The 26,266-nt window shown below is 46.3% G+C and overlaps 2 protein-coding genes across 6 annotated transcripts; both read right to left on the bottom strand.

The window, feature by feature from the left end:
- Window positions 1-152: 152 nt before the first annotated feature.
- pa2g4b (proliferation-associated 2G4, b) lies at window positions 153-4,630 on the bottom strand. Its single transcript, XM_076984164.1, has 13 exons — window positions 4,457-4,630; window positions 3,713-3,841; window positions 3,527-3,632; window positions 3,363-3,432; window positions 2,965-3,057; window positions 2,476-2,539; window positions 2,310-2,388; window positions 2,080-2,158; window positions 1,857-1,990; window positions 1,484-1,578; window positions 1,200-1,327; window positions 1,023-1,076; window positions 153-942 (listed from the first exon to the last, which is right to left on the bottom strand). Exons 1-13 carry the CDS (start codon window positions 4,542-4,544, stop codon window positions 877-879), a joined length of 1,185 nt encoding a protein of 394 aa, XP_076840279.1. The 5' UTR covers window positions 4,545-4,630; the 3' UTR covers window positions 153-876.
- Window positions 4,631-4,767: 137 nt separating this feature from the next.
- On the bottom strand, window positions 4,768-24,402 carry erbb3b (erb-b2 receptor tyrosine kinase 3b). 5 transcript variants are annotated; one of them, XM_076984157.1, is made up of 30 exons: window positions 23,773-24,402; window positions 22,902-23,065; window positions 19,535-19,686; window positions 19,095-19,275; window positions 18,103-18,228; window positions 17,951-18,013; window positions 17,626-17,744; window positions 17,367-17,508; window positions 16,355-16,468; window positions 15,511-15,634; window positions 15,296-15,369; window positions 13,223-13,313; window positions 12,823-12,831; window positions 12,079-12,290; window positions 11,754-11,886; window positions 11,451-11,544; window positions 10,005-10,162; window positions 9,788-9,841; window positions 9,534-9,675; window positions 9,092-9,211; window positions 8,706-8,804; window positions 8,113-8,298; window positions 7,860-8,015; window positions 7,673-7,748; window positions 7,395-7,541; window positions 7,207-7,304; window positions 6,954-7,115; window positions 6,769-6,843; window positions 6,304-6,565; window positions 4,768-6,191 (listed from the first exon to the last, which is right to left on the bottom strand). In XM_076984157.1, exons 2-30 carry the CDS (start codon window positions 22,978-22,980, stop codon window positions 5,278-5,280), a joined length of 4,362 nt encoding a protein of 1,453 aa, XP_076840272.1. In that variant the 5' UTR covers window positions 22,981-23,065; window positions 23,773-24,402; the 3' UTR covers window positions 4,768-5,277. The 5 variants fall into 5 exon arrangements, with proteins under 5 accessions (XP_076840272.1, XP_076840271.1, XP_076840273.1 ...); XM_076984156.1 differs by lacking the exon at window positions 23,773-24,402 and having other exon boundaries at window positions 22,902-23,357; XM_076984158.1 differs by lacking the exon at window positions 23,773-24,402 and having other exon boundaries at window positions 6,769-6,840; window positions 22,902-23,357.
- Between the last annotated feature and the right edge of the window lie 1,864 nt (window positions 24,403-26,266).

Raw genomic sequence — 26,266 nt, 5'->3', positions numbered from 1 at the left:
CCCCATTTATATATAATTTCAGTTATTTTATGAACATTATGAAGTATTAACATGTATGTCAAATGACCAACTCTGACCGGGAAGTAACAAGAACTTAAAAACAAGAAAAAAAAACCCAAAAAGGAAGTACAGGAATTGGAAATCAGACTGGATGTGCTATATTGGCCAATTTCATTTATTCTTTAGACAATTACAGGGAAAGGCTATTATCATTTGGGTCTCAGGGTCAGACACGGATCATCTGCAGCTAAAATTGCTAAGTGCCATTTTCTTTCGACGGGGAAAATAAAATGACTAGCGATTTCCAATCGACGCTAGCAACACAATACAGTGAACATATCCACTGACGCACGCAAAGATCGCACGCAAAGATCACACCAACATTCTAAGTGCATCTAAATGCAAACTAGGACAGCGAGTCGGTACAAAAATCAGTATTTCAAAGAGGAGTGTTGGGTATAAAACAATCATTAACACACTGAAGTAATGATACTTCAACCATGCTGCCACTTTGCTTTTATTTTCTGCGATTGGTTTTACAGTGACAGTTTGTAAAACAAGAGGGCCACCCCCCCCCCCACCCCAACACGTGCCTCCTGTAAACACAGTCAGTTAGGTTGTATTAGCGCCTCTGCACCCGCTACTCCCACCAGCACGTCGCGTTCGGACCTCACGCCGCTCCACCTTGCACGGATGACGCGTGCGTCCCGCGGCAGTTTTAGTAGCTAACTGGGAGGCGTGTAGACAGACGGAAGGCTAGACCGGAAGGCTTCTCAATGTGGCATGGCGGGACTCTTTATAGGTTCTGTTCTTTGGGTCATTCGGAGGACGTCTCTTGTCGGTCGGTATTGTTGAAAGTAGGGGGCAAAGGAGGATCTACTTGGCAGTCTCACTTTCCACCTCTGTTGGCTGTCCTGTGGCATTTTCTACCGTCTTAGTTGCCTGGAAACAAACAGTGTCATGAGGTAGATGCATTTAAAAATACAATTAAATCAGATTTCAAACCAGTGCGAGAGACCAACCTTCTTTTTCTTTTTCTTCTGTGCCTTCCGGCTGGCGGAGCTTTGCAACAACGCCTGCAAACAGACGCTCAATAAATCACCCCAAACCTGCTGCAGTCATTGTAACACCAAAGATACAGTTTGGCGACGTGGAGATTGTGCGAGATCTCCGTGAACTGCGGCTGCTTCCAGGTTTACCTTCAGCTCAGGGTCCTGCACCTCACAGTCAGACTTGTAGAGGTCTGGCTCGAAGGATCCTCCGGTGATCCGCAGGGGTCCATTGGCCATAAGCAGCACAGTGAACTTAAACTGTGCAACATACTCGCCTGCGGAGACAGAGACGGAGAGAGAGGGGAAGGAACAGGGTGAGAGAAATCGGATCACAGAACGTCGCTTGTGCCGGTCCGAAGGAATTAGGCGGTCGGGGCAGGGAGAGGCCGACCCTGGGAGGACGGCTGCACCGAGGTTCGCTGACCACGCACCTTCCTTCTCATGCAGGACGTTGAAGGGCTGCAGCAGCTCATGCTTGGCACACTCGACCACGCCCAAACGGGCCTTGCTCTCATCCTCAAACGCTCTGAGAGGGGGCGAGAAAATGTGTGTGAGACTACATGAGACGCCCAGAGACTTCGAGTGTCTCCGTGTCCTGAAAACATTTTTAAAAATGGTTTAGTACACAGATCCGAGCCATTATACAGAAATATCCACAGGGTTGTGCTATTACAGAAAGTGCCATACAACACTCGTAATAGGACAAGGTGCCGTCACAGACTGACGTATATACTGCCTGGTTCAACACCTACACTACGAGACAGGTGGAGAACGTCACTAATAAAACTCAAAGCCCAGCTTTACCTGAGGGTGAAGGGCATGGCATCAAAGCGCCTCTCCACCTCGCTAAAAAATATTCTTGAAGTTTTCATCTTTAGCCCATACTGCTTGCTTGGGTCTCGTTTGTAGACGGTGGTCCTCTGGCCTGAGTCTTTGGCCTATTTTGATGGGGAAAGTTGTGAAACGTTGCAATGATGCAGAAGTTTACACATTAGGCAGAACACCAGGAGTTCTGACCGACACTCACCTTGCCCTCGCCTGTGCTGATCAGCACGTCCACGGCGTACACCTCGTGCACCTCAAACTCTGCCTTCTCGTGGTCCTTCCTGAACACGGGGCGAACAACTCCAAGTCAAACTCACACTAATGACATGCTCTCGTTTGCATAGCGCAAACTCCAGATTTTTTTCATTTCTGACAAGCAAAGAAGCGGATGACGGCAACTACACAGTGCCACAGCTGGCCGGGCCGCCTCACCTCTGCTGGTCCGTGGGGTTCTGGATAATGGTCTTCTCGCCGTCAATGACGTGCTGCTTCAGCTGGTGGGACAGCATGCCTGCGGAGAGACAGGAGGGGCAGTGGTGAGACGGAGGTGCGGAGGGCCGCGCTTACGGCGCTGTGCTCTCGGTGCCCTGGGCCTCACCCTCGATGGCCATGCACTTGAAGGACTGAGCGATCTTGCTCCAAGCTTCAGTCACCTGTGTGTTCTGAAAGGGAAACAGAAAGCAATGAATCAGTCTGAAGAGTCATACATTTCACCTGCTGTTTTCTGACCAACAAAACACCAAGGCAAGGTCGTCATCATTCATAAACTCATTACCAAAGGGGGTTTCAGAAACTGTGTCCTCTGGCCTATTAAACACCTCAGATAGAAACCGATTCCAGAGTTAAAATTCGTTCACCGCGATGCCAATAAATTAACCAGTTTTGTCCGTCCAGATGTGTCAGTTCTGGTTAATCTGGGATCGCAAGCAACTCCTCAATTACCAAGCATCAGACAGCCTAAATATTCATCATCTACATTCAGTTAAGATATGAAAGGCATGAACTCATCCTAAATTTGCATCTCTAAGTGCCATCATACCGTGACATCCACCCACTTCCCCACACACACACACACACACACACACACCTGGTTCCCAGGCTTAACCAGCCGCAGAGCTGCTTCGGCACAGAGATGGGCTGCTTTGATCACATCAGCTTTCCTCCCAGTCACTGGAGTTTCCTGCGTTAGCCAGATGAGGACACATTGAGATTGGCATGGTTTTTAGGAACGGCCAGTTTTGTGGTTTACAATAAAATCAAAATGAAAGCACTATTTCAATGTGTTATATGCACACAGTCGATGAATAATCTTATGAAATCAGAAAACTATGCAGTGGATGATATTGGAGTGCTGTTAAAGTGCTGTTGGCATCAAGCCTACATGTGCAATGGTTCAGGAAACTTAAAACTGATCAGGGCACCCTGCACCAACACTGTTTTTTTTTTTTACATCTGCAATACTACTGAAACCAATAAAGCACCAACCTTGGTAGCACCAACCACAAGACTGTGTGCTACATTTGAGATGAAGCCGTCCACATGAACTCCAAGATCACTTCAGAGAGAAACAGTTTGAGGGTGGACAGTAGGGTAACCAAACTCTTCAAAAGACTACAAATATAGGAAAAATTTAATAAGGAAAAAGTTACATTTTAACCAAGTCGCCGTCTTGCAGCGTGTAGTCCGGGTCACTCTTCAGAGGCGAGAAGTGGCACACGCAGTTGTTGACGGACACGCAGGTGGGGAAGGCGATGCCTGTGAAACGAACACCACACCTTCAAACCCACCAAACGTCGCCGGAGCCGACCCATTTACACAGGCACGGCCATACCTACCTTTCTTAATCTCCTTCTCCTTCTTGAACACCTTGCTGGTCTCGTTGGAGATGTAGACGTCCCCCTTCTCGCACAAGGCGAGCACAGACACTCCGGGCCTCGCCGCCTCCGCCACTGCCCGCAAAGCCTCTGGGGGGAAGAGAGGTGCCAAAAAGAGCAATTATAGTTTAGCTAAACCAACCCCAGCACTCGGGGCAGGTGAGGAGACCCGAACCTACCCCCACGTGTCCCGTCCTGGTCCCGACCCACCGCGCCAGACCCAGTTAACCCCACAGCTGTGGGCGCCACATTCACACGCTGTTCGCCGCCCATTTGGGGCCATTAAGTCATTAGCTGCTCGTTTCTCACAAGAAACGAGTCCGTTACGGTCCGGTTCCGTCCGTTAAGGGCGGGTGCGGAGCAGAAGTGTCCGTCTCCTCTCACATTCGCGGGTGAACAGATACAGAAACCTGGTCTCTGTATGAAACCTGGCCATTTTTACTACATTACAAGCTCCCGGTAAATATGTAACCGGCGTAATATATATTATATATATATATTTATAATATATATTTTTTGCCCGTAATCCAATAAATAGTCAAAATAAGCAACGTGTCGATATATGTCCCCCTCTAATCTCCCTCTCTGGCAGCAGGCTGACACACATGGCCGCACACGGTGTAATGGAGCTAGCTGGGCAGCTACATGACACTGGCATCTGCTTTACGGTGATTATACTCGTCACAAACGTGCAATAACACTTACGGTTTGCTATATCGGCGCCCATTTTGTATTTGGTGACGACCAGGTCGTCAGCAATGGTCTGCTCCTGCTGATCGTCGTCTCCTGACATTTTCTTCGGTCGGCAGACGTGCGGCAGTGAACTTTTTCCTCCAGGTTGTAACCACGCTAGTTCCACACTACCCGAGCGCCGTCTGCGTTTCCAAGATGGCCGCACGCGTTACACGTTTTCAAAATAAAAGTCGTATCGGTCAGATTCCTGTTTAAAGGTCGGTAGCGAGCATTTTCGACCGTTTGTTAACATAAAAAAGATGCAACACTGGGATGTCATGATATCGAATTAGTAACACATTTATTATACAAATACAGTATATATAGATATTCAGATTTTGACAAGCTTTTACATGGAAGGTCCCTTTTTTGAGGTGTGAAAAACCTACACCTTGTTGTAGGGTGAAAGCCTACACATTATCTTATTGTACATAATTTTATTGACAGGTTCACACAGTATATCAAAAATATAGAAAATATTTTTTCCAACACTAGGAAACACTGACTTGCATATAAAACACATACAAAACACTGAATTTGTTGCAAAACTTCAAAAAACTGAGCATCCCACTCATGATCAGCCTATCACACACTGCATCAGCTGGCTTAACTGGCCATTTTACCAACTACTCTTGATCTTCGTATTCATGGGAATGACTCTTTCACTTGAAGTACTGGCACACTAGTACTGGCAATGGTCAATATAGCTTAATGACATTACCATGAATCACATGAACACCTGAGAAACCTGGTGAGCAAACCAGTTGCTATAGTTCATCAACTCCTTTAATTTATCATGTACAAACAGCATCTGATTTGTGAAACAGTCTGCTGTGCCAGTAGTCAGGGTTGTCAAACGAGGTGTTCCCTTTGTCATCCATCCCCACACACATGCCTCTGAAGGCCCTGAGCTTTGCTCCATGTAGCTCCTCTCCCGACGCCATCCTTCCCTTTGGCGGAATGTTCTGGTACACCACCTGATCACCGGACATAAGGGCTCTCCCGCACGCACCCATGTCCTCATACTCATCCAGCTGACCATTAACAGTTGGGTCCCTGCTAGTTCTTTTGTTAGCGTTGCCGTTCAGTGCAGGCAGCTCAGAAGTGTTCTGGTAAACGGCATCTTCTTTCGGCTTTCTCTTCACCTCGCCCAGGCTGCTGGGTGTTTCGTTCTCTCCCGAGCTTCCCGTCCTCACCTCGGAGCCGCTGTGGGGTTGCTCTGGCTTAGGTTCTGTCCTAATGTCCATGTATTCATACTCTACCGCGGTCGACTGGGGCACGCGCTCGACTTCGGCCGCATCATCTTCAGCGGTGCTGTCCGAAGGTTCCCTCACACACTGCTCTCCTTCTCCCTCTCTTGCGGGCACAGGCCCGTCCTCGAGGGCTGAGGTGTCTTCGCTGTGATCACTGTTGCACTGGGCAGGCTGTTGCGTATCAGAAGATCCAGAGTCTTCATGTGGTGGAAGACCGGTATTGCAGATCGAAGGAGGATCATAGGAGGGGGACGCATCAGGACTGTCTTTGGGTGGGCAGGACAGCACACTGGGCTGTTTGTTCATCAGTTCATACTCTTGAGAGGGGTCTGCAATTGAGACTAAGGGGGAGAGATGACTCCAGGTGTTTCGTGGCGGTCTGCTGCGTGGAAGGCTACTTCCAGAACCAGCCTTCATCATTCTGACGCTAGACCCAGGCTCCAAAACCAGGACATCTATAAACAAGGACACAGGTTCAAAACAATACAGTTCAGAGAAGTAGAGCGCAGAACATAATAAAAAATGCTGCACAGTTCTCGCTTTCCAAGCACAAGGAGGTGGCGTCACCTCTTTCTGAGCTGTGGATGCTCTGGGGCAGGACGTATCCATCAGTGTCCTCTTCAGACACCTCTGGGCCAGGTGAGAACGGGTCGGACACCACAGAGGGGCAGTTGGACACGTATGCGCTGTCAATTCGGCTGCGACCCCTAAGGAGGCTTCCTGCCTGAGAGGTGAGCTCGTTCATCTCCAAGTCGGTCATGGTGCCCCTTCCATCCGAGCTTTCAGACGCAGTCCTGGTCGAACCCACACGTCTCCTCTGGGCCCACAGCTGAAGAACACAGGCACAGCAGTTACTAACCCGAGCTACTATGAATTCACAACTATGAATCCAACAACGTTTTTAACCACAAGTAATCTTGCCAGCACACATGGATTGGTCTCTTAAATTAGAAGACCAAATGCTATGTTTATTTCAGCAAAGTATTATCTTAAAGTATTAAGAGTCAAAATGCATATTTTATAGCAACTGACCTGTCTGGGGTCATCCCCAGGGCTTGGGGTCATGGGCAGATATCCCACTGGTACAGAATGTCCCGAGCTACTCTGCTGGGGGAGGAAAACAGAGAACGTTTTTAAAACAACAATCAGTTGTACAACTTGTTCCGATCTTCTAAAATGTCCACAAGAGGGCAGATAACAGAATACAGATGTCCCACCCTATAGGAGCCGAGTCGCAGGTGGGAGTGATTCCTTGAAGGCGATAGGCGGAGTGGAGTAGTGGCAAGCCCTTCATCCACGTCCTCTTCACCATCACTTTCCACGTGCACCTTGAGCTCTCGTGGAAGGTTTTCATCGGGCACCGAGCGATTTCGATCATTCTACATTGAGTTGAGAGACACACACTGCAGTCATTTGGCTCCAATGCAAAAGTTCTAATAAACGACGACAGCCGTGCCAAAGTGTTCTCACCTTCACAACAAGGTAACGAGGTGGATCCCTTGCCATTCTTGTAAACTCGTTAGCCAACTCTTTGAAGGTGGGTCTAACGTTCTCATCAATCATCCAGCCTAAAAAAAAAAGAAATGGTTAGAAAAGTCATAAATCAGTAAGTATGAAAGAATCATCCCTGGGTTCAGATCAAACTCCGCGTGACCTACATTTGACCATGACCATGTACACGTCGATGGTGCAGATCTGGGGTTGGGCCAGACGTTCTCCCTTCTCCAGCAGACCAGGCACGTCGTGGGGATGCATGGCAGCGTAAGGCTCCGCCCCATTCGACATCATCTCCCACACAGTCACTCCTTCAGCCGGACGTTGTGAGAGTGGGCCGGGAACAAGAGCAAGACCAACCACACGGGTGTGGAACCAAATGAGCAGATGAGATGTTTTATGTGTAGTGGTTTAACCCTTAGAGCGCAGCACGACGTCTTACCGTAACTCCAGACATCACTCTGGTGACTGTACCTCCTGAACAGGATACTCTCTAACGCCATCCATTTAATTGGAGTCTAAGAACAGAGACGAGGACCAGGTGATTGTAAGCTGCCATCAGTACTTATCTTGTGTTATTGCGTACATCCTCTTGAAGACACCTCGTGCTACTGTGGAGGGGTAAATACCTTGTGCTCACAGTAGACATACTTCTTGTCATCTGGATAGAGCAGATCCGCTACCCCAAAGTCTGAGACCTGCACGATGTAGTCGCTCTTCAGCAGAACATTGCGAGCAGCGAGGTTCCTATGGATCATGCAGTGCTCTTCCAGATAGAACATCCCCTAAGCGTATGTTCAGATGGACACGCAGATGTAAAAAAAAAAAACAACAGATTGAACCAGCGTGAAAGGAGGAGCGCAGGTGTGGGCCGGCACTCACCTTGGCTATCTGCACACACCAGTTGAGGAGGCGCTGTGGGTCCAGGTGGTGGGCGTTCTGGCGGAGGTGCTGCAGGAGGGAGCCCTGCGTGCTCAGCTGGGTGACCAGCTGCAGGCTGGACCCGGGACAGATTCCCAGGAGGCGGACGACATACGGGTGATCCAGGCTGCCCATGGCCAGCATGTGCTGTGCAGGTGGAGAGAGGGTGGAGCAAGAGGGTGAAGGTGGAGACACGGGTGTAGAGAAAGGTGGAGAGAGAGGAGAGTGGAAAAAGAGGGTGGAGAGAGAGGTGGAGAGACGAGGAGAGACACATGGAGATTGGGTGGAGAAACAGGTGGAGAGAGACGGGTTAGTATTGGTGCCCCTGGACTGGCACACACTGTCGCTGCATTATACATTACATTTTGCCCCTTGGAAGAGGTTTAGAATCTAGAGAATCTTGTGCTAGGTAGAAACGTTGCACAAGCCCAGCTAACAGAAGCATCAAGAGTGAGATTACCAAAAAGGGATATGATTTAAAGAAACACCGCATGACAGATCTATGCAGAACCTTTGTGCTGTGGTTGAGTAAAGAATATGGGGATGTGTCTCACGTCTGTGATCTCTGTAAAGGTCTGGCGTCCGCTGCGATCTTGGATGGTCTTTATAGCAACAGGTATCTTCACAGAGTCCCCGTCAGGAATCCAGACACCCTGAGGACAAGCAACGGTTCAGATTCAAAGCCAGACCACACACTGGTGTCATATAGCACCGAGTCAAGGCGTAACACGAGATGACATGGTGCGGAGTATAATTAAACACACTGATACAGTAGAGCCTACGTAGGATTAGACTGTACTGCCCATCTACCGTGAAAAACAGTACTTGTAAAACAGGTTCCATTGTAATCTACTGCCCAAAACTTAATCACATGCAATACAAGACACACAAAACATTCTTGCTGATGGAGCATATGGAAACGACACAGGTGCACGCAGACCTTGTGCACAGTGCCAAAGACCCCAGAGCCCAGCAGTTTGCTCTTCCGCAGTTCAGAAGGTCTCAGGATGCGAGCGTGAACCTTCGTGCCCTTCTCCCCTGGATCCAGTGGCTCGATGCTCTGTGGGAGGAGGAGGAGAGGAGCCCAGACCACAGGAAGATCAGCCACCACCTTTCTGCTATACAGGTGCGCACATTTACCAGTGTGCTGTCAGACCTGCGCAGGCTGGTTATTTAACTAAACCATCATTACTTTCTTGGACAGGTCTGATGTGTACTTACAGGGCACAACTCTTTGGATTCCTCAAATGCACTATTTATATTATGACGATGAAAAATGGTAATCACATGCCTTTACAGTTTCTCAGAGGGCGTTCATGTACACGAAGTGAAGTGTGCTCTGTCAGCACGTGAACAGGGCCAGCTGTGCGGTGCACGCTCACCTCTCCGCTCTCCAGGTACCTTCTGAGGGCTCTCTTGCGACGGATGGCCAGGCCCCTGTGGTACAGCAGCGAGAGCACCACCACTGCCAGACACACGATCAGACATGCCAGCACTCCAAACACTATCCCTGCAACAGCAGGACTGACACCAGGCCATGACAGCCAGTGAGAGTCAGAACACCATAAATGCGACGTAAAGCATATGGGCCGCAATGGGCTTTTTGTAGGTGTCCCCAGCAGAGGGCGCTACTGACCTGTGCTCGGCTCTAACAGTGTTCATGCAGTCACTCAGAGTTGGGCCATTACATCTTAAAGAAAAATATAACATATCAGCATATCATCGTCTTTTTTTCAATTACATAGCCATCAAAGAAATACTCTCTAATGATACTACTTTGGAAGTAGTACACACACACACACACACACACACACACACACACACACACACACACACACACGCACACAGCTTACCCCCTTGTACAGTTGGGGTGGCAGGGCTTACAATGCCCTGTGGCATTGGGGTATTTAAAGATGGCTTGCCCTCTCTCCCCATTTAAGCCATTAGGACAGGTGGAGACACAGTGAGGGCCATCCATCAGGTTAGAACATGCCACACACTCATCTGCACCCTTACATAGAGAAAGAGAGAGAGAGAGAGAGAGAGAGAGAGAGAGAGAGAGAGAATGAGGTGGCAACAGAAGACAGCAGTAATGAGAAATTCATGGAACAATCTGTCAGCCATGTTTCAGTAGGGCCCTCTTATGTAATAAGGATCACAAACACCAAGAGGCAGTAAAGCCAGTTTGGCAGCCTCACGGTGGCAGTCACGGGACAAAGAGAGCGCAGATGGAATCTTCGCATGTCAAAAACTCATTTGTCCACCTCGCTGACATCATCCTCATTACAATAATCCTCTTCCTTTGTCCTTTCTCCTTTGTTCTTTATTCTTATGACCACCATCATCATCGTCAGGTGATTAGCAGCAGCATCTGCTGTGCACCGTGCCCCCGACTGCTGTTCGGGTTCAGGCAGGTTTATTTCATTACGCGAACATGTTTACAGTCCAAACAAAGAGCAGGTGAACACTAATTGTGAGGGAAACGGCACACATCGTATAGAGGATCGGAACAGTGGAAAATCCGCTCTGCTCCTTGGTGTGTCAGGAGTCAGAATTATGACCACCACATCAAAGGGGAAATGAAGGAGGTCTTATTACATTGACCAGAAAGGGAACAAAAAGTTTTCAAACATCAATGTGTTTAATATCACAGCTGTCACCCTCAAACACTACAAGTACCATTTAAAGAAATCCACAGTGTTGTCTACATAATGAATTTGGCCCAGAGCGTATGTGAACACGGTCACTGTGGGGGGTGGGGGGGGGGGGTTATTTCAGGGGCTAAAATAGGGTCCTTTGTGCTCTGTACACAGCTGAGTTATGAATTGTTTGACAGGCAAACAAGGAAATGATGAAAAAGCATGAATGTAACCACAGGTGAGACTGACACTGAGATGACACACACTCGACTGCCCACACACATTTTTCTCAGCTGACACATTCAACCTCTTGTTAATATGTTAATTGTTTTATTAGTTGTCATTAATGTTACTGATATTCATCTTTTTTATTGCAGTGCACTGATTTTTTAATCAATATGCCTATTATTGTTATTATTATTATTACCACAACAGAGTACAGAGAGAGAGGAGTAAAAGACAAAGAGAGTGAATGAGTAAAAGAGAGTGAGAGAGAGAGAGAGAGAGGGAGAGAGGAGTAAAAGACAGAGAGTGAATGAGTAAAAGAGAGTGAGAGAGAGGGAGTGAGAGAGAGTGAGTCAGAGTGAGAGTGAGTCAGAGTGAGAGAGAGTGAGTCAGAGTGAGAGAGTGAGAGAGGGAGAGAGGGTAAGGGCTTTTTACCTCTCCCCTACATGTTGCTCGCCCTTGCTGTGGTAGACACTCAGTATGACAGCCACGACATTCCCCATCAGTCTTTGCAAACTCCTTCGGCTCTCTGTCAACACACACACACACACACACACACACACACACACACACACACACACACACACACACACACACACACACACACACACACACACACACACACACACACACACACACACATATATTTACAGGAGGAATCCATAGACACAAATCTATCCATATATATGCATTTCACACAAGCATGCAGACTGCTGAGAACATGAAGCCCCCACTGACCCAGAGTAGATGTTACACTGAGCCACACAGGTGCCATGGCGGCTGTAATTCCTGCAAGACAGACACTGTTCTGGTCCAGGGCCCCAGCAGCCTGCGTTAGAGCAGAGTGGATCACACACACAACCGTCTGCCTCTGACACACACGCACGCACGCACACACACACACACATGCACGCACGCACGCACACACACACACACACACACACACACACACACACACACACACACACACACACACACACGGTTAAGTACAGTGCATTAGCACTATAACAGATCAGAAAGCTGTTGATGTGTTGCAGTGTTGCAGTGGAACAGTTTGGCTTACCACACTGACTCCGGGCCTTGTTGTTCTTTATTTCATTGTTTATTCTGCGCTGTCGCCGGGCGCTGGTGAAGATCTTTGTCCAGTCCACAGTGTGGTGGTAACACAGGTTAGTGTTATTGTTAATGTACACACTGCCATCTCTGATCTCACGCAGTGAGCGCAGCCCCAGGGACGTGAGGGACGCCACTTTCATTACCAGCAGAGAGAAGGGCCTGAAAGTAGTGAACAAGAGATAGGAAGAAATGAGGAAAAAAGTGAGACGGAGAGAGAGAGAGAGAGAGAGAGAGAGAGAGATAATCATGGCAGAGTGGAGCAGGGAGAACGCATGCAGACGCCCCAGAGCGACACCACAGGAACCACCTGTCACACCTCCCAGAATGTGTTTCGTTTACTCTCTTCCTGGCAGCCGACCAGCCGCTGCGGTGCTCCAGTGCCGGCGTGACCCGTTTGGGGCCTGCCCACGCTATAAGCCTGAACCACTGCTCAGACACGCTCTACTAATTTCTCGCTCTTATTTCGCAACTCTTCCAAGGCACCGACTTCCTCTTTCACACTGCTGTCGTTCTGTGTCACCCAAAGGAGGAATAATGACACCTGTGTGTGTGTTTGCGTGCGAGCGTGCGCTTGTGGTGACGCGTGTGTGGGAGGCAGAGATTGAGAAAGGGAGAGAGATAAAGGAAGATTCCGGAAAGATCCACTGCCATGCCGGTCTAGCGTTGAGAGACATTTGCTTGGGTCACATACCTTTTAGTGCTGTTGTGGGTACACAGTTAGGGACAGTGGATGTGATGGGACAGGGTAGAGGGACACACACAAACACAAATACACAAAAAGAACACTGATGAGCCACATGCACTGGGGAACACTGGTGACCTAATAGACTTGGGCTAGTAGCATTAGCACACAGAGGCACACAGAGGCTTCACACAAACTTAACAAGACAGAGGACAAAAGCACTGGGATGGGATACATGGAAAACACAGGCAGGTGTAAACACGGCTGATGATGGAAAAAAAAACACAGATCACCCCCCCCCCCCCCCCCCCCCCCACACACACACACACACACGCACACACACACACACACACACACACACACACACACACACACACACACTCTCTCTCTCTTTCTCTCTCTTTCTTACGGTTGGAGGGACCTTCCATGTATAGTGGTGAGGTTGGAGAAAATCGACAGATTATTGAGCTCTGAAGGCCAAGACTGGATATTCAAAACTCCTGCAGTGCACACAAAGGAAAATCAGAAAAAAAACAATCAGTATGACCTATTTCATGAATATTATATACAAGTTTAATATCACATTAAAGACGTTTCTACCCTGGCCGAAGGCAGACTTTCTAGTAAACTGCATACTGATAAACCAGCATTTACCATATAATATAGCAAATATGGTGTTAAGCACAGTGGATCATCAAAACTGAATGATAACATTGATTGTTGAAGCTTTTAACAGATATTGTATTTACTGTTGCTGAGACTATACAGTTTAGTTGCTGCAGATGAAGACTGCCTCCACTAGAGCATTAGCAGATGTCTCCAAACCCACTTCAGTATCTCAGAGCATGAAGCAATACGAATAATTAATTCACTTAATGAAGACTATGATTGTACTGAACACTACTTTGCTTCATCCATTACAAATATCATCAACCCTTCAGCTCATGTTTTTTTTTTCCAGATACGTGGAAAACAGATAGTGTGCTACCAGCTAGTGTGTTACCAGTTACTGTGTTACCAGCTAGTGTGTTACCAGTGTGTTACCAGCTAGTGTGTTATCAGTTACTGTGTTACCAGCTAGTGTGCTACCAGCTAGTGTGTTACCTGTGTGTTACCAGCTAGTGTGCTACCAGCTAGTGTGTTACCAGTGTGTTACCAGCTAGTGTGTTACCAGTTACTGTGTTACCAGCTAGTGTGTTACCAGCTAGTGTGCTACCAGCTAGTGTGTTACCAGTGTGTTACCAGCTAGTGTGCTACCAGCTAGTGTGCTACCAGCTAGTGTGTTACCAGCTAGTGTGTTACCAGCTAGTGTGCTACCAGCTAGTGTGTTACCAGTGTGTTACCAGCTAGTGTGTTACCAGCTAGTGTGTTACCAGCTAGTGTGTTACCAGCTAATGTGCTACCAGCTAGTGTGTTACCAGCTAGTGTGTTACCAGCTAGTGTGTTACCAGCTAGTGTGTTACCAGCTAATGTGCTACCAGCTAGTGTGTTACCAGCTAGTGTGCTACCAGCTAGTGTGTTACCAGCTAGTGTGCTACCAGCTAGTGTGTTACCAGCTAGAGTGCTACCAGCTAGTGTGTTTTTAAAGCAGGTGAGCCCAGTTTACAGGCCTATCAGCATTATGCCTCCTTTTTCCAAGGTGGCAGAGAAGCGGGTGTCAGTGTTGATAGATTCTTATTTTAATAACGCGAGTTCATTTTAGATTTAGAGTTCAACACTCCACTCTCTTTCTGGAAAAGATTGAATTGTTGATGGATAGGAGTGGTAGTGTATGGGCTGCTTTGGTGACCTTAGAAAGGCTTTTGAATTCTGAGTTGGGAATATGTTGTTAAATGTATAAGCGTTTATCTTGTTTTTAAAGTATTACTGTATCGCCCCCCACACTTGAGACGTGTATGATGTAAAGAAGAAGTGCACAGGTTACGAGAGGTTACATCACTGGGTCGTTACATCACTGGATCGTTCCAGTTTGAGACGGTTCCATTAGTCAGTCAGAGTTTTTCTGTAACAGCATCTTAAGAATGGAACTTGCTACCAGTCCATATTAAAGAAATGAAGCTTTGGATTATTAACAATCAGACATTACAATAGGAGCTACCTACTGACTGTAGTCATGTAATTCTGGTTGTATTACATTGTTTGTAGTGCACTGCTTGGGGAATAGTCCGTATGAATGAATCTGTTTATGATGAATCATTTTAGGTTGCCAATTTAAAAACTGGCCAAGGACAGCAGATGACATGTAGAGAAGTGAAGTGAATACTGCATGACTCTCTTGTGTTTATTAATTAACCCTGTTCTTCTTAAATAACTAGAAAATTTTAAGAATACAAATGAAACTTACTAGCACAAAACATGAAATATACCACAATGACAATATAATACAGCCAGTTTAGTGTTATGTAGTAATACACCCAGTTGAGTATTGTGTAGTAATACACCCAGTTTAGTATTATGTAGTGTAACTGTGTGGTATTATTACCTGTTATTTCTCTTACAGTGCTGAAGACTTTGAGCTTCTGGGGGTCCAGAGGTGGTATGTTATTATAGGAATCCCTGTAAAATTGAAAGGGATGTAAAATTACCATAAACATTGATTCTTTAATGCCCTGGCACTATCACTTTAAAGTTAAACTTTAATTATAAAGTTTTAGAATTATATTTAAGTTAAAGTGAACTATAAAAAAGAGAACTCACCCCTTAATGCCAATGATAAGAAAGTGGAGGCTACCCTGGATCTCAGTGCAATTAATGAAACTGTCAATGTTACTGGAGTCTACAGTCTGTCTGTGGGGTTTGTCCGGATCTGTCCCCTCACACACTACAGGATGAGAAAAGATGGGAGGAGAGAGAGAGAGAGAGAGAGAGAGAGAGAGAGAAGGAGAAGTTGAGGGAGAGAGGGAAAGAGAAGGACAGAAATGGAGAAATGGAGAGAAAGGGAGAGAGAGAAGAGGAAAAGAAAGAGAGAGGGAGAAAGAGAGAGAAGGAAAGAGGAGAGATAACAAATAGACATTTTTGTGTCATGCTCACTGCCAGAGTATAAAAAGCATTAAACAGCCCTTCAGATGTGAAGAATACATTTTTACTAATGACTCAGAATGTGAGTGGTGTGTGGATGTATACAGTCTGCTGTGAACAGTGTGTGTGTGTGTTTGTGTGTGTGTGTGTGTGTGTGTGTGTGTGTGTGTGTGTGTGTGTGTGTGTGTGTGTGTGTGTGTGTGTGTGTGTGTGTGTGTCTGTGTGTGTGTCTGTGGTGGGGGTCCTTCACCTTTTGGGCAGAGGCCATTGCAGGGCTCACACTGCTTTATTCCGTTCCTGTGTGTGTGTGTGTGTTTTTGTGGTGTGTGTGTGTGTGTGTGTGTGTGTGTGTGTGGTGTGTGTGTGTGTGGTGTGTGTTTCTGTGGTGTGTGTGTGTGTGGTGTGTGTTTCTGTGGTGTGTATGTGTGTGTGTGTGTGGTGTGTGTTTCTGTGGTGTGTGTGTGTGTGTGTGTGTGTGTGTGTGTGTGTGTGTGTGTGGCAGGGGGGGGGGGGGGTCCTTCACCTTTTGGGCAGAGACCATTGCAGGGCTCACACTGCTTTATTCCGTTCCTCTCCACCTCCATTTTATCAAGAGGGCAGCTGCTCACACAGGCGCTACCGTCCACCACAAAGTGATCTGTGTCAGTGAGTGAGGGGGAGACTCTCGTCAGTAGCTGTATTCACCATACACACTGGGACACACATCATCACAGTTGTGAGTCTGAATGCCGGAAGCTTGAGTTAAATATGAGAACTTCCCTGAAGATCAACAAAGGCGTGGAAGATATAAAAAAGTACAAACCCTTGGACCTCCATCTAAACCTTACTGCACATCTTTTCAGTAACACAAAATCTCCACTAGTTGAACTAAATTGCACCCAGGTGGAACATTGAGTGTACATTGAAGAGATTTGACATTTTTGCTGAACTCTAGAAGAATTTATGGTCGTGTTCTTGACTCTGCATGTATGATGGGGTATGCAGTGGTCCTGTTACTGAGTCCGCATGTATGACAGGACCGATTAGCATTTCACAAAAACAAATATTTCACGATTAACACTCATCCAACATCATTAAAACAGAAAACACTCCTTGATCGAGGACAATGGCTGTGTTCGAAATAGTCTACTACATACTACTGGCATACTGATCGAGCCCCAAATCAGTATGCAGTATGCAGTATGTGACCAAAATGAAAATTTCCAGTACGCGAAACATACCCGGATGACCTACTACTTCCGCAAAATATTCCAGTATGCGAACAGAGCTATCTTCGTGGTGTACTGCATCCCATCATGCAACGCTACGTTCACGTGACCCCGTAGTGTGCTTTGCTTTTGTCGCATACTGGAAACTGTACTGCATACTACTACGAGGACCAGTATGCAGTATCCAGTATATACTGAGTCCAGTATGCAGTATCCAGTATGTAGTAGTCTATTTCGAACACAGCCAATGACTCCCTGGTAGACAAATGTCTCGCAGCACAGACAGTAGATTGGAACTGTCCAGCCGTCTGGGGTTTGGCGACTCACCGGGACACTTGTGCATGCAGACGGACCCGTACTGGTACATGGCGTCCGGGTTGGGCTCCAGCTGGAACGTCTGCCTGTTGTAGATGAGCGGCTGAGGGCACTGAGGCACGCAAGCGCCCGAGTGGTTCACGTGTTGGCACGCCTGCACCAGAGCACACGCGTGTCAGCGCAGGCACGTCATCCGCCAGAGCCCATCGGTCCTGCCTTGCGGCTACGGCTCTTTACGACCGGCTGGATGGCGGATAAGGGCGACACTTACGAAGCAGTCGGTGTTCAAGGGGCCCGCGCAGCCGCCCGCGCACTCCACGTCGCAGCAGTCCCGAGGGCTGCTCCCGAAACAGCGCCCGTGGCACTGCGGCGCACACACAGTCTTCGTCACTGCGAGGAGAGGAGAAGACACGTAGTGACGAGCTGGGATAAGCGCCTGGGTGCAGCTGGTTCATATGTTATGGCGGAACGAACACCGCGTTTTACAACTGATAATTGGTGCCATTATTCGCTACGGATGAGACTTCGGAGCCTTTGTGCGGCTTTCGGACTCCGAAAGGCATCCGTCGCTCGGCGGTGAGTGCGGTTCTACTCACAGGTCTGGCACTCGTCTTTGGTCGGACCCCAGCAGTGGTCTCTGCAGCTGGAATGACACAGCGCTGTAGGCAAGAAATGCAAGTCAAACCAACCAGTACAGCAGCCAGTTTAACTGGGGGCTTTCATATATGTCGGCAGGACGCTCACGCACCTTGTTGGCCGTTGCCGTGGATCTCAATGTGGGCGTTGCTGTCCCTTACAATGTCCTGCCAGTTGATCCAGGGGGCATAAGCGAGGAACCTGTTATTAACAATCTGCACACCCCCCTTTAGGATCTCTGCAGCATGGAAACACAACAGGCAATCGGTGTTCCAGTCATCAGGAGACTTACATTACAGAGCAAAATCACAAGGAGATTCTGTAACAGTCTACACGTAGCTCCTGTAGCGTGATATTACTTCTGATAGAAAAGTGACAAAGCGATCAGATGACAGAACCCTGCACACATTTCACTGGTCCAAGCAAGAGAGAGTGAAAGTGATTTCTGTAGAATTCTTGGAAGGAGAGACCACAGTCCAACACCAATGTTGCCTGGGCCGCTGCTAAAAGCCCAGACTAGTCTTAACACGCTGCCCCTGCCAGGCTGCCTGCACTGTACTACACACACACACACACACACACACACACACACACACACACTGTACTTTACACACACCCAAAGTGTGTGCAAACACTTTTATTCTAAAACTGGGCTTCTCTCCTGCCCTACCCAACACTATTCACATGCAGTAAAACACACAGCTAACGTGGAACCTGGAATCCACTTCTATTGCATAACTGTTCCTTAGTTTTGTTTGTTTGCTTATTATGTTCCTGCTGAAATGTCAATCAGAGGAAGGCTCTTTGAGCCCTATTTCCTCTCAAGGTTTCTTCCTGATGCTCTAAGGAAGGTTTTCTTTACGAATGTCACGTTTGGCTTGATCACTAGCAGCCTGCAGTCAGACATCTGTAAAACTGTTCTGTGACAATAGCTCCTGTAAAAAACATCTAATCTGCTCTCTGAATCTAGAAGTCTGATATGTCTGCCCTCTTTGCTCCTTTCCTCATTCTTTACCTCCACCCACCCCTTCTCCCTTTCCCACAGACCCCCCCCCCCCCCCCCCCCCCCAATAGGGCCTCCACCCGCATGGCCTGTGACCTGACCTGTGAGGTGCGTGAGGCCCAGGCTGACCAGCCCGTGCTCGCCTTCGTAGTTGACTAAGACCGACAGGGCCCAGGTCTGTTCGTAGAGTGTAGTGCCACGGATCACACGCAGATTCTGGAGCGGAAGCCGGCCAAACTGGTTTGTGGTAACGAGGACGTAGCCCGTCACCTCCCGGATACTCTACAAGCAGAGGCAAACGCGGCGAGGGAGAGAGCGCCAAGATGTGGTTAAAGAAGCAGACGCACTCGCCCGAATCGCTCCTTACGTCACGTAAATCACATGCAGAAACCTTAACGTTTACTTAAGACTTAAACACTAATCTCAGGATGACTCTCTGCAGACTTAACATTTCAGAGCAGAGAGATTTATTCAAGATGTCTGACACGTTTTTTTTTTTTTTGCATGAATAAAGTAATAAAAAGGGACGAAAGTGTCTTACTCCTAGGAAAGAGACGTCAAAGTCGTGCTCCATGAAGTTGATCTCCAGATTGCCCAAGATGATCTCACAGCCAGTGTAGCGCTGCTTCAGGTTACTGTAATGTATGGTGTGGCTGTCTGTAAAACTGATTCCATTCTTGGTCCCTAGGCAAACTGGCACAGAAAAAAGAAACAAAATCCCACAAATTCATACCAATACATTTAAGCACTTTAAACAACTGGAAAGATTAGAGATCTATAGTCCAGTCTATAACTGAGATGAGAGATCAGTAATCCAGTGTCCAGTTTTTAAATGTAATCACTAGAGGGGCAGCATGAAACTGCAAACGCTAGTCGTAAACTTCACTGCTACAACTGGAGACTGGCGTGATAAAAGGCCCAACACGAGGAACACAGAGCCTTTGAAGTAGCACAAAGCCTCCTCTGCACACATACACATGCACACACAGACATGCATACAGACAAGGTCAGTGGCATGGCGAAGGGGGGTCAAAGGTGAAAGGGGTCACAGGACGCCACAGGCCTGCATTTTCAGCATAAGGACGCCTAATGTCCTCTAACAGCCGTGATTTAGTGCACAGGAGGGGAGGGGCCAACGTGGTGAGAAGTAGCCAAAATGGAGCTGAGCAGCGGGAACACTTGCCTGAGGGACCTCAAGGAGCCAAACACACACACTCACTCGCTCTCGAGGAGCACCGAGGACCCTCATCACGGGGTGGAGAAGCCCCGCACTTCGTAGTGCGGAATGGGACACAACCCATCTGCTGCCGTCAGCGATCGCTGCGGCGCCGACCCGTTCGTCCGAGCTGCCGTGGCTCCGCCCACTCCAGGCCAACTCGTGCGGCCATGACACGTCATCACGCCTTGCACTATTTGCCAGCTGGCACTGGTGAATCACGCCTCACTTTAGCCTGTAGATCTGCTAGTGGACCAACGCTCACTAGAGTTTACTGTCTTCTGGACCAAAGGAAAGATTGTCGATTGCACCAAAAGCCCCTTCAGGCAGGACATTTGGGGTAATAATAGTGGAAGGGGGGAGGGGAGGGGGGGGGCAGAGGGGTTTCTTGTGCATCGGCTGCCTGTTGCAGGACTGGAGCTGTTGTCTCCAGTAGTCTAATCAGGCGTTCCTAATAAACAACGCGTAGGATTGTCACATAGCTATAAATGTGCACTCTGTTAATGTGTACTGGAGAGTGCGCGCGGGAGTGCGCGAGTGTGCGAGGCAGAGATCACAGCAGCACACAATAGCGCAAGTGTGAGGGCAGCAGTCTATCAAGAGCGGGAGGGGGACCGGGCCGCAGGGAGAGATAGGGACAACATCTACGAGTGGCCACTCTCGTCCTGCCCCTGCTGCCCATGGGGGCATTACTCCCACCCCCCCCCCCCCCCCTGCCCCCACTGCACCAGCTGCCATGGTTCATGGCAGCTTATCAATAAGGGGCAGTTATTGGGACGAGGCCCAAAGCAGGAACAGCAGAAACATTTGAGCATCAAGGACGTTAAGCAAGTGGGGAAGGTATTGGGGTCCCAGAGATCAGTAGCAAATGAACTTGCACTGAATCCGTATATCTAATTCATGTGTTTCAGATGTGCTCATATTGTGTAAATACATTCAGTTATCTACTCCAAAGTCAATATTAGTTCAGACAGGGAGTGGGGGCAGGACAGGAAACAATGCTGTCAATCAAGCAATAAACACTTATAGGTCAGAGGTAACCGGAAATTTAAGAACCAGAGCGCAGGAAAAAACAACAACAACAAAACAAGAATGAGAAGCACAGAGGGGGGGGAATAAAATAAAGGCAGATGAATCTTGGGGAAAAGATGAACACAATCTCCATGAAGCACTTTGTGTGTTATTTCTGGCTATTCTAATCAGTTATTCTGTGAACACACAATAAAACTCCTTAGTGATCACTGCTGGAGTCCATGTTGACCAAGAATGCAGAATCAAGCTCTGTGTGTTTAACTACATCATTCTTTTGACATCTGTACCTTCTGCTGCTATAAGACTGGAGCGCTGAGCATCATTCTCAACCTCTCTTTCTCATGTCTGGTCACAGACAAGCCCTGTGAACTTTGATGCTATGACTTTGATTGCAATAACGCACACCTAACTTTGCTCTGATAGGTGGTAGGTGCAATAACGCAGACCTAATAACCCTGTCAATGTCCTAATGTACTGCCAATGCACTAGTGTACACTGTGTCCTGCAGAGAAACATGTGACGTATTAGTCTGAATCAAGAACACTGACTGAGACATGTTGGTACAATTGAGGACATTGATTATTGTGTTTTAAATCCAAAAATTATTCTTAGAGGCAAAGTTCTGTGAGAAAAGAAAAGTGCTTTGTTTGTAAAAGGAGAGAGACAATTAAGGAGAAGCTGGGTTAATCATTCTGAGCCTGTAGATATCTCCACCTGAAGTGACTCACTCCTGGGTGGTACAAATACACTCTACTGCCTGGCCTAATCGTGCTTTTCATAGCACTGATTCTAAGACAGTGACAGTTTGGCTGTCAAACCAAATTCTTTTATTATGTGTATAAGCTACATTCTGTCCATAATCTACCTTTCCGAGGACCTAAAATATATCTTAGTATTTAATCATCAAAATGTAAATGATTAAATGTTGAAGAGACCCCAGGATGATACCAGTTTTTTAGTTCTCCCCAGTATGAGGTAATAGTTTTTTGGTTTGGAATTTTGGTTTTTGAAGGAGTTTACTAAGAGCAGGTACAACTTACAAATACCACAAATTCTCTAGATCAGTGAGTCAGAGCTAAAAATAACAACACTTGCCAACCTGCTCTACCCCAGCACAGGTGACAGAAAAAAAGGGGCCAACCATGTGCCAAGAGCAGGAGTCAGAGCATTACAAGGGTTTCTACTAACATTCTAGCATTAAAAACTCACAAATGGTCCACAGAAGTCTGCAATCTCCCATCAACACTTACATCAGATATTAAGCCTGTGTTTATTTGTACTGATTCCTGTAGTTCTGTAGTATTCTGGTTCAAGGCTATATTGAATTCTGACTTATCTATTGACGTATTCTGTGAGCAGATGGCAAACCACTTTATAAGTGGCTCTGGAAAAGCGCGTCTGCTAAATGCCCAAAACGTAAATGTAAATATAAGACTTAAGATGAAACTCTTGGAATGCGGAATAATCCACCCAGGAATTGATAAGCGCGAGATTTCCGGCATGTCCCCTCTGTTTCACAAAGATAACATCTTTTGTTTGTATTTCTTTAAATACAGATATACCATACGTTTACGATCCGAAGTAACTGATTTATTAACTTATGGACAAATCGTAGGGTATCTATTAGCACGACGCAACAGTAAAAGTACATGTAACGCACCTTCTTGAGTTTGAGAAGTAGCTGGATGTAGAAAAGCCCAGAGACAGAGCGCGCACAGCGCGAGCACCTGCGGGCGCATCTCGTCTCGTCAATAAGGACCCGTGCCGCAGGACGCACGCGCGCATAACCATGTGGCGCGTGGAATTCCGGCGCTTCACTCGTTTCTTAACGGACGGAAAGAAAACAGACACTTAGTATAAAAATCCAGTCTCCGTTTTTGTTGCTTGAACAGCCAGTACGGTTTGCTTAACCGAATCGTCCGACTGATAAACAAGTAATTAGCGCCTTTCGATTTCGTTCTAGAGGACAAGTACTGACATGCTAGAGAATATAAAAAATTAACAAATCATCTTGTTTTTTCCCTCTCGAGCGAGTGTGTGGACGCCGTACAGATTTTGTGTGCATGCCAGATTGGAATTAGGGAGCGGAGACGAGCTGAATGACGCTGTGAAACCACTCCCTGAATGTACACTACTGATGCGTGTTTGCTTTTACTGGAACCCTTTGGTCCTTTGGTCTTCGTATTTAACTAATTATGGCTTCAAACCTTGAGCGCGAAAAGGTGCCATCATATTTTATGCGAGACCATAATAGTGTGATGTTGTGCAGCTACATTATTTGACCAATTTTGAACACCCACTCATGTGTACATGATCATGTTCAACGATCATCTGGAATGCCATTCTGGATTTTGTTTTTTCAGCTAATATGTATCGTTACAATTTTTAAACATATTAAACATTTAAAACGTTATGTGGGCTTAGAAACAACACGTATGACTTAAACATTGTGAAGATAAAGTTTTAAATCGTCAAACGGGGATTTTTTGAAGAAAAACATCGATCTTCCGTGATTAATTCAGTTTACATACCTGTACTGCGTACTGATTACGCGACGCTCCTTTCAGAAGGTTCAAAGGCACAACGCAGTGTCATAAACTTAGTCACTATTAGTATATTATGAAAGTTTTGGTGGGTCTTGGTATATGAAACAGAATATCTATATCAGAGTCTAATCTGAGATATTCTATCCAGAAGCAAGCATCATGAAATATACCCCACAAAGCGTATGAAAGGTCACTGTTAAGTCTCGTGTTAAGTTAATAATTACAAATAGCCGGTGACCATGAAGGATTATTAGAAACCTGAAGGAACAAGGCTTGGTTGTATCTCCAGGAACAAGTCTCACACCTTCCACTGAAAGAATTAGAAATGTGAATAAAACAGCACAAAAAGCACATCTCATTGGTGGGATTCATGGAAAGTGTCAACTGTGAACAGTATTGAGTAGGCTATAGGGTATAATTACATACGTAATACAGAAATCATACTGAAACACTAACAGTAGAAATTCCAAAAGACTGACTAGACTAGAACCACCTTAAAACAACAACCGTTGTTACAACTGGAACCAGTTGTGATGTTTTGAAACCTTTTCTCTAAAAAGGGTGGTGTACACAGAGGCGTCTCAGGAAAGCAAGCAGTAGCCGCTCCTCTGCGGTTTCTCGTGTAGTACAGTGACTCCCTGCGCAGAGGGTCTGCATGGCCTTCTTGTTCACAGTGAAGAGCATCATTGTGTTGCAACCATGTCAACTGCTAAATCCCCTCATTGATGCATATACACCAGTGTGTCACAATAGGCACATTGTCAGGGGCCAAGCTGACTTCTGAACCCAGCCTGGAACATGTCTGATTACAACAAACTGACCACTGTACCACAAAGAGCACTGCAGCCTGCTACTCAGATCTGAACACAGAGAGAGATTCTGCTTCTAAAAGGAACGAATGATTAGACATTATCTCATTATTTTCCATTGCCACCAAAATGGGGCTCTGATGGCATCTTTCTACCTTAGAGAGAGAGAAAGAGAGAGAGAGAGAGGGAGAGAGAGAAGCAGAAAAATGCAGATGTGCTCAAAAGCTTTTTGTAACATGGAACGATCACTTTCGCTCGCTCACAATTCTTTTACCCTTTCATTTCTGTTACTATACCAGACAGACACATTGTGCCTTCTGAGAGTAAAGACATAATACCTCCCACCAATCAGACATCTGGACAACATTTCTTAAGTTAGAGGAGAGGTAAACACTGCTATTTCCCCTGTGACTCAACAGAGCTGGAAGAATCTTTACATAATATATATGATTGTTTATATAAGGCATATAATTGGCAGGAAAACAATCCTAGATGTTCATATTTCCAGTTAACTAGTATTTATGGAAACATCTATGCAAAGTCTGCACTGTGAGGATATATAAAGGATATAAAGTTTTGCCTCAAAAAGTATATAAAAACACTGTGAATCACTGTGCCGTGTGAATCACTTTAGAAGTAGGAAAATGTGGGCTGAGAGACCTCTACTGGCCACAATAGTATTATACTACATTAAGTACATTGTATTTATTTCATATTGAATTTAAAATAAGTGTTCATCATATCAAGTGTTCATGTGCTGCTTTATTACTTTCTTTTAGATTCTTGCTCTATTTATTGGTCTTTTTGTCTTTCTTTTCAGTTTGTATTTGTAATCTGCTTGGGTCACCCTGCACTGCCTTTTGTAAATCTGATTTTAGATTTACATGTTTAAATCTTTCATTATTATAAAATATGTAAAAGAGAATCATATTTTGATGTTTAACACCATCTTTTATTGTGATTAGTTACAAAACATAAATAAAATCAACAATTGAATTAGTTACAATTTTACAGTAGCTAAATTACCAGAAGTTGTAGCCTTTTGGATTCTTTTGGATCAAATAACCTTGAATCATTGGTGCTCAGTTCAGTAATTCTGGAGTCCCCTCGTAAAAATGTCTACAAATTCATGAAATGGTCACTAGGCAGTAAAAGCAGCTCCTAACACCAATTAGATGGAATTTAAATGAAAAGTTCCTATCAGAAAACTGAAGATTAGAGCAAGTAGCAATCTCAGGGCTGAGCTACATCAGAAACAGGGGAACTCCACAGAGCTGAGGACCAGTGCATCAGAGAACTGCAACTTTTCAGTACGTTTTCAGTACGTTTTACATTTGTACATCCCCAGTTCAAAATACAAAAATAACGCTTTCTTTTAGATTACATTTTGGTAACACCTCAGGACAGGACGACTTCCCACAGTTCCTGTCAGAAAGAGCCATGAAGTGTGGCAGCCATGTTATCATATATATTAACAGCACGTCATCTCACCACTGTTAATTATGCGCCATAGCTACTTAGAAGAGTTTGGGTGGTTTCCAAAGAGAATGGAACATCGCCACAAGTTTAGTGGCTGTTTATTTATCCTGATACTCGCATGCCACAGTTGTGTTTGCTTTTTAAAAAATACCCACAAGCTCAAGCATTTGCAAGACATAAATATCACAAGA

Source organism: Brachyhypopomus gauderio, chromosome 21, assembly GCF_052324685.1.
Source record: "Brachyhypopomus gauderio isolate BG-103 chromosome 21, BGAUD_0.2, whole genome shotgun sequence".
Lineage (NCBI taxonomy): Eukaryota > Metazoa > Chordata > Actinopteri > Gymnotiformes > Hypopomidae > Brachyhypopomus > Brachyhypopomus gauderio.
The sequence above is the reverse complement of the archived record's forward strand: the minus strand, read 5'-3'. Positions and strand labels throughout refer to the sequence as shown.

Coding starts and splice junctions, on each gene's coding strand:
- pa2g4b (XM_076984164.1), bottom strand. CDS start 4,544: ATGTCAGGAGACGACGATCAGCAGGAGCAGACCATTGCTGACGACCTG. Junction 2,540..2,964: donor TGGTTAAGCCTGGGAACCAG/GTGTGTGTGTGT, acceptor TTTCCCTTTCAG/AACACACAGGTGACTGAAGC. Junction 943..1,022: donor AGAAGAAAAAGAAAAAGAAG/GTTGGTCTCTCG, acceptor GTTTGTTTCCAG/GCAACTAAGACGGTAGAAAA.
- erbb3b (XM_076984157.1), bottom strand. CDS start 22,980: ATGCGCCCGCAGGTGCTCGCGCTGTGCGCGCTCTGTCTCTGGGCTTTT. Junction 11,887..12,078: donor CAAGGCCCGGAGTCAGTGTG/GTAAGCCAAACT, acceptor CGTGTGTGTCAG/AGGCAGACGGTTGTGTGTGT. Junction 7,116..7,206: donor CTCGTTACCTTGTTGTGAAG/GTGAGAACACTT, acceptor AACTCAATGTAG/AATGATCGAAATCGCTCGGT.